Source organism: Populus euphratica, unplaced genomic scaffold (assembly GCF_000495115.2).
Source record: "Populus euphratica unplaced genomic scaffold, PopEup_1.0 scaffold191.1, whole genome shotgun sequence".
In the NCBI taxonomy this organism is placed as follows: Eukaryota; Viridiplantae; Streptophyta; class Magnoliopsida; order Malpighiales; family Salicaceae; genus Populus; species Populus euphratica.
This window is the reverse complement of record NW_011500069.1, coordinates 133,585-141,072: the sequence shown is the minus strand read 5'-3', so window position 1 is coordinate 141,072 and position 7,488 is coordinate 133,585. Positions and strand designations below refer to the sequence as shown.

General features: G+C 27.5%; 1 protein-coding gene across 4 annotated transcripts in view; it reads right to left on the bottom strand.

Moving 5' to 3' along the window:
- LOC105108361 (protein IQ-DOMAIN 14-like) overlaps positions 1-1,762 on the bottom strand; it is a 3,943-nt gene extending 2,181 nt beyond the window's left edge. Inside the window, exons 1-2 of one of the 4 annotated variants that reach the window (XM_011002644.1) lie at positions 1,392-1,762; positions 1-339 (exon numbers count right to left, since the gene is read on the bottom strand). The exon at positions 1-339 is cut by the window's left edge and continues 153 nt beyond it. In XM_011002644.1, the coding sequence (XP_011000946.1) occupies positions 1-261 (261 nt within the window). In that variant the 5' untranslated portion in view covers positions 262-339; positions 1,392-1,762. Of the gene's footprint in view, positions 954-992; positions 1,013-1,043; positions 1,216-1,391 lie in introns of those variants that run through there. The other 3 variants (XM_011002646.1, XM_011002645.1, XM_011002643.1) reach the window with 3 other exon arrangements.
- Positions 1,763-7,488: the final 5,726 nt, after the last annotated feature.

Here is a 7,488-nt window from a genome sequence, read left to right as displayed (position 1 = left end):
TGTGGAGGCTGCCACTGCAATCGCATGCTTGTTCTGCTCTCTTTCTGTTTCAGAAAGGTAGGATCTAAGCCAGGCATCATCTTTCATGTTCCCAGAGCGATTCGCTGGAGCGTCGTCCTTCCCTGATTTGGCAAAACTCCACCTTTTCTTCTCTTTCTTGTCACTTGAAATTTGTGGGGCAACATCCCCTCTTTCTTTATCTTTGTCTTTCTTCATGCCTAATAAGCCCTTAAGCCACCTTGAAGCTCTGCCCATCTTCATCTATCTCTCTCCTCTACTTCTTTCTAGGAACAGCTTGATGTGACAAAACAGATAGAGAGACACAACTAGCCAAGAATCCTAAATAGATAGACAAAGTATTAAAACTCTGATATAACAGCACAGCACTAATTTGGAGTAACAATTTGTTTATGCTCTACAGTTTTAAGTTGAAAAAACTAGACAAAGAAAGTTGATGTCAAAGAAGCTAAAGGGGTTGTGGCAATTTTTGAAATGCGAAAAATGGGCAGAGGAAAAAAAAAAAGAGGCGTGACAGGAATAATTGTATAAAAGGGGTCCAAAAAAACAAAATGTGTGTTTCAGAAACCGAAAACAAGTGCCCTGGAGGGGTGTTTATAGAGGATAGAAAATCAAGAACTGCAAGATCTTTGGAATCTTTACAGGTTGCAAGCAGAGAAGTGAAGAGAGCAGTGCGAAAGCAGTATAAAAAAACCCTTTAAAAATAGATAAAGATTAGTTTTTAAAAATTAAAAAAAAAAAAAAATCTGACACAGCCTCGTGAAAAACTGTATTACAAGACAAAAGGAGGACACAGAAAGATCAGATATGCAGATTAAAAGAAAAAAAAACTTAAAAAATAAAGAAAAAAAGAGTTCGAAATACTCATCAGGTATTCATAATACACAAACAAGAATCAGAAGACAGACGCATAACAAGTGAAACTTCAATAATAATGTAAGAAATGGCAAATATATGAAATAAAATCTATTCACCTTCTCAATTTCAAAAACAAACTGTAAAAAATTAAAAAATAAAAACCCAACTTTTCTGTCTGTTAAAACATTTCTCGGATCACTTTCTTTCAGTAGAAAATTTCTCTCCCTCTCTCTCTAACTTTCTGGAGCAACGTGTACTAGATACGCCCACTGACCATCCCGTGAATCAATTCACCTTTTTGCATTTCTTTTTCGAGTATAGTTTGATTCTGTATCACTCTCCTGTTTGTTATTGTGATGCTTTAAAAAAAAAAAACAATATTTTTTATTGCTTTAAGTTAAATTTTTTCGCATTCTTAGTTTATTTTAATGCATTAACATTAAAAATAAATTTAAAAAAATTGTTTTAAATAATAATAAAAAAGCAATAATACATATAACAAGAATGAAAGTTACCCTCTCCTCTTTCTCTACAGAAAGAAAGTGCACTGAAGACGCATAAAAGCTAGAAAGCCCATTAAAGGGGTGCTTTTTATAGGTTCTCTGGGTTCCAAAAGAATGAGCCAAAAAGAAAAGCAGAGAGCTTCCCCTTCCTCTGTTGGGCTAGGAAAAGATGTTTCTTCTATGATTTGTGGCTCAGTATCTCTGCCATTGATTCTGCAGAGGAAATCTTTCAGTTTGATGACTCAAAATCAAAAGGGAGTTCCCATCTGCAAATGGGGTTTTGACTATTGTAGATTTTGAATCCTTTTTGGTAAACAAGGACAATGATAACCATTAAGAAGAGAGAGAAGAAGAGGGTAGGGGTAAGGTTTTTAAAAACTCCATTAAATTTCCCGATTCTAGGGATATCAAAACTATTTTCGTGATATTTATTACTTAATGGGGATGTTGACCGTTGACAGTTGGCGTTTGAGAGTGATTAAATGATACTTAAATCATCATTAAGTAAATTAAAAATGTTGATTTTTAAATTTGAATGAAGATCTCGACCCCTGGGCTGTAACATCTGAAAGATGCTCTTGTTAAAGCAGCAGGTGATGTTGATGGAATAAACTCGACAGGAAATTTGAAAGAAATATTATTGAACCTAAACATTGGGAGGGAAATTCAAAAGTGAAAGGACAACGTATGAGTTGGATAGATGGGATAGGTCAGTATGCTCTGCCGAATGGAGTCTTATTATGATTATATAAATCATGATTGCCCGTGATTTTGATTTTAGTTGTGTTTTATTGTCGAGATACATTAATTTTAAAAAAATATATTAAATTAATATTTTTTCAAACAAAAAAATAATTTTAAAAAAACATACCTCAGGTTAAATATCATTATTCCTTCTCTTGAGAAAATGTTGTCATTTTGTCATGAATGAATTTTTTTTTTTTTTTGCTATAATGCTAAAAATGTAAAACAATTGTTTAGTAAATAGATATATAATGTTAAACATTATACGAATTTTTTTTTTCAATCTTGTATTATATGGGATAGGATATTGTAGGACAATGATGAGTGAAAAGACTACTTATAAATGAAATCTACTATGATTTTTTTGTTTTTGAAAAGTAATTTATATAGAGGATATTTGATATATGAATTTTTAATGTCTTCTTGAAATGTGATATTTTTTTTAATTCAAAATGAAAATTTTCAATAATATGTTTTCATTTGGCCTACACTCGAAAATTTAGAAAGAATTTAAACAAATTTTGTAAACCAATAATATTGATAACTATTTTAGAAATGAAGTTTTAAGGATTAAGGGAGTGTTTAAGAATATGATAGCGATCACTTTTTAAAATATTTTTCATTTCAAAACATATTAAAATGATCTTAAAAATAAATAAAAAATATTAATTTGAAGTAAAAAAATAAAATTTTTTAATTTTTTTCAAAAACATTTATGAAACGCAACGTCAAATACACCTTAAAAGCCCTTAAACATGGTTTAAATTTAAAGATATCAACAAGACAAATAACCAGTTAAATAGAAAATATTTAAATTAAAAAAAATAATAAATATAGATAAATAGGAGAGTATAAATGCTCTCTTGGCTTCTAAAAGAAGCCAACAATTGTTAGCCACCATAAGAGAAGAGGGAAGGGAGGGTTTTGCTAAAAATTCTTTAAATTTTCTTTAAAAATTGCAAGAATACACTAGAAAAAATACAGATCAAAAGGGGCTAGAAAGAGTTTAGCTAGGGAATTGAAGGGGGGGAAAACAACTAAAAGGGGCAAGTTTTGGGAAAAAAAAGAGGAAGAAAAAAAGTGATGAAGGAAACACTAGTTTCCTTGCCATATTTCTTTCTAAAATTCATGTTTAAGAGATAAGTAACATTAATCAAAGCTTAATTTTGAGTTTTAGTATGATTTTATTGTGTTAAAAGATGTTTCATATTATGAAAAAAATCAGATTAGAGAAATTGATTGTGTTAATAGCTTGCTTAATGCTTGAAACATAATTACTATAGTAGTTTAACATTGGGTAAAACTTCAATTTAAGATGAAAAAAAAATACTCTCATCTTAGTTGTAGGGTTGACCATGTGTAATGCATGGTATAGGGAGAATAGTTTTCAAATTTTGTATTTTAATTATATTGTAGGTTGTATTAGTATCCAATGATGATAATCAGGATGGAAGGATTAAAAAATAAAATAAAAAGGAACTCATGGTTCCTTATATTGTACATATTGACCAATAGGCCATAAAAGGATAAAAAGGAAATTTTTTGTAGATAATACATGAAATTATCATAAAAAATGTGTTTGAAATTATTTGGGTTCAATTGATATAGAATTTTAAATATCAAAACAAAAATATAGAGGTATATGTATAATTTCAAGGTATAAAATCCAAGAGCATTATTTTTAAAAAAATATATGGTGATTCAATGATTTCAGGGGGGAAAGAAAAATGACTAATGATGATAAAATTATCATGTGATAGCCAGAAATATTACTACAAGTAGGCTATAATCTGAAGTAGGAGCCGGGACATCACACATTATAGGTAAATTCCTAATCTATAGCATAATTATTTAAGGTATTATTTAATTATATAATGTAAATTTATTACATTTGTACTTGATATTCTGAGTAAATGATTTAGGGATGGTGAAAAAAATAAAAGGAAATCAAAGAAAATCTCAAACTTGATTAATCATTTATGGAATCGAAAGACTAATGATATTAATATAATTTATTGATATTGACACTTCTCAGAACTTGATTTGTCGTTTTTAAAATTAAAAGATTAGTGATATCAATATAATTTATTGATATCAGCATTAATTGATATTTAATTAGTCATTCTTGGAATTGAAAGGCTAATGATATCAATGAAATTTACTAATATTAGCATTACCTTAGATTTCATTAGTCGATCTCATAATTAGAAGATTAATGATATCAATGAAATTTATTGATATCGGCATAATCCAAGATTTGATTAATCATTTCTGGAATTGAGAAACTAATGATATTAATGATAAACATTGACATCGATATATTTAGTTGAACCATGTATGATTGAAAAAGAAGAAGAAGAAGAAAAGGCATGGATAAGGAAGAATTTAAAATTAATTTAGTTGAATTAAATTATTTAATTGATTATTCTTAAAGGAAAAAGAAGAAGAAGAAGAAGAAATATGGATAAGGAAGAATTTAAATTTAATTTAGTTGAATTAAATTATTTAATTAATTATTCTTAAATAATATATTATACATTGCATTCTTTTCAAGGTTATCACATTCACGTTAAGAATATATTAATTTTGCATCTTTTGATTATATAGATTAGTCCCACCATATGCATTTTGAATTGTAATATTATTTTATTTTAGAATATTAACATAATTGTTTATATTTTATTATTATAATTATTTAGTCTAAATTTACTCTAACACTTATGTTGTTGTATTTAATATTAGTTTCTTAAGGTATGGAATTATTGTGTGTGTGTGTGTGTGTGTTTGCTAAACATAATCTGTGTGGATAATGTTGTTTGGGAAACTTTGATTGATGGGGTAAATGATCTAAGATGATTGGATCAAGTGAGTGAATAGTGCTAGAATGTGAAACAAGTCAAGTCGATAATTTATGGCATTCCGTTATAGGAGAGATTCTATCAATATTTTTTGAAAATAAAAGAAGAACATCTCCTTTACAACCTTATTTTCATTAAATTAGATGTTTATATATTATTTTTTTTTTATAGAAATCTCCAATATTTTATACCTGATTAGCGCCTATAATTACAAATTCTGATTCTAAAGTGATCAAGTTGACATCTTTGAATAAATGAATATAAAGTTACAAACCTTTAAATTAAGTAAAGTTAGATCCAAACTAAAGGTATACACCTCCTTTACAAAGTTATAGGTTTCGTCGAAGCAATCTGATGTACAAGAGATTTAAGATGTTAGCTTTTGTCTATAATTCTCTCATTTTGATCAAAAGGTTGAGTTTTGATCAATTTTTAATGGAATCCACTATAAAACCTAGAAAAAACACTATAAATACCCCTAAAAATCAAAGAAAAAGAAAGAGGAAAAAAATGAGTAATTACCCTTTAAAAAGACCTGTTATAAAGGTTCAAAAGCCTTACATAGAAGGTCAAGCAAGTTTTGGAAAAAAATAGAAAGTGAAAAGGGAAAGAAAAAAAGGAAAAATAAGAAAAGTAATAGTCTATCGTTAGCAAGGTTGGACAAGGCATAACCATGTGAAAAATCAAGGGTAGAGTCTATATGGCCTACCTATTCATGTTTTTTAAATGTTTGATGACATTCTTGAGTCTTTTTAGCATTGTTTTGTGTTCGAACATTTATATGGATTAATGAATGAAAATGTTATTTTCTTGTTTAATGTTGTTTTAAGCTAGTTGTTAATGTTTTTAGATGTTTAAAATAGTATTTGAATGTTGTTCTTGTTGAAATGGATGCTTTTTTGAAACCTGTATAATATAAAAGTAGGTATTTAATGCATATTTATTGGTTGTTAGTTCATATCTTAGGCTCCTGCCTAAAAGGTCAGTTTTAGATTGAAGTTTAATGTTTTGTTGGATATCAATTGAGTTGTAGTTTTAGAAGTTGAAATCTTAAGCATGTTTTTAATGATTTGATGTTATTTGTTATTGTTTTTTGTTTAAATATATTTGTTATTAATAATGTGGTTTATATGAATCAAAAACTGAAAGTTTAGAAGTCTAGAAGGTCAATTTCTGGGTTTGGTAGTAAATCATGTTTCCTAGGCAGCTTGTGTTTGTGTTCTTGATATCCATCTAAAGAACATTGTCTTGAATACTAGTTTTAGGTTTCTTTTTATGTTTATTTTGGTATTTTTATGTTTATACATCATCATTAGTCAATAATCTAGGTTGTTCTTGCATCAATAACATGTTTTTAAATATTTTAATCTTAGGGTTGTGGTTTCGGTCCAAAACCTCTTTTTTTATTTATATAAAATTGTGTTGATTTAATGATAATCAAAGTAAATAGATTATTGATTCTTGATTCATACTTGATTGTGAACAAAACTTTGCTTTTTATTGTTTGAAATATGGTATGGTTTGATGTTTATGTTGCTAGGATGAATTTGAATTATGGTATGGTTTAATGTTTATGTTGCTAGGATGAATTTGAATGTTCTTCATTGTTTTTCATGTTCTTTGATTTATTGGTGTTTGATCTATTTTTGTAAGAAATTATTATGATTTTTGTGTTTTTTTAGTTTTGATTTTATTTTGGTTTAAATATTTGTTTTGGTCTAGTTTTGGATTAAACCTTAGTTTTTTAGTTTATTCAATGGTTGAATTGATGTTTTTAGGTTAACTTGATCAAGTCATAATTACATCACTTGGTAAAGACTTGTTTCGTTTGCTAATATTTTTGTGAAAGAGTTTTTAGTCTAAGGGTTTTTTTGACAAACACACCCCTAGTCCTTTTTTGATTACTTTGTTTTTTAATAAAAATGTTTTTTACCAAATAGATCCTAAATAAATTCCAAAAAATTTAAAGACCAAGCAAAAATTATTTGTGGTCCCTCGTACCTTTTTTCAACAATATTATTTAATGTTGAGACTATATATTTATATTATAAGATGTGGAGTTGGTACTAAAATACTTGTTTTTCATTGAAATTTCTAAAAAAAAAAAACTTCTCATTTAAAAAATAAAAAAAATGTGTTTTGTTTGGTGTGGATACGATCAAGTCTTTTAAAAGTAATAAAATAACATAATTTGAAAAAATAAAATATACAGTAAGTTTTAGCATTATTTTAATTTACACAAAAATATCTTTGCATGTATTTTTGAATTTAATAGATAATTTATTAAATTCATGAAAACTTGGTCAATATTTTAATAACCCCCATTTAAAACTTTAATTCATGAGAATTAATTGTCAATATTCTGATATAAATACTAGACTTCCAAGTAGATTAATATTTAAATGCTAGAAGCTAGTCAAAAAATTCTCAATATTATTTTGAATATTCACCAATTTTAACTGAGAATATTTCTCACCACAGCACATGAGTTGTTGAAAATTCTTTTG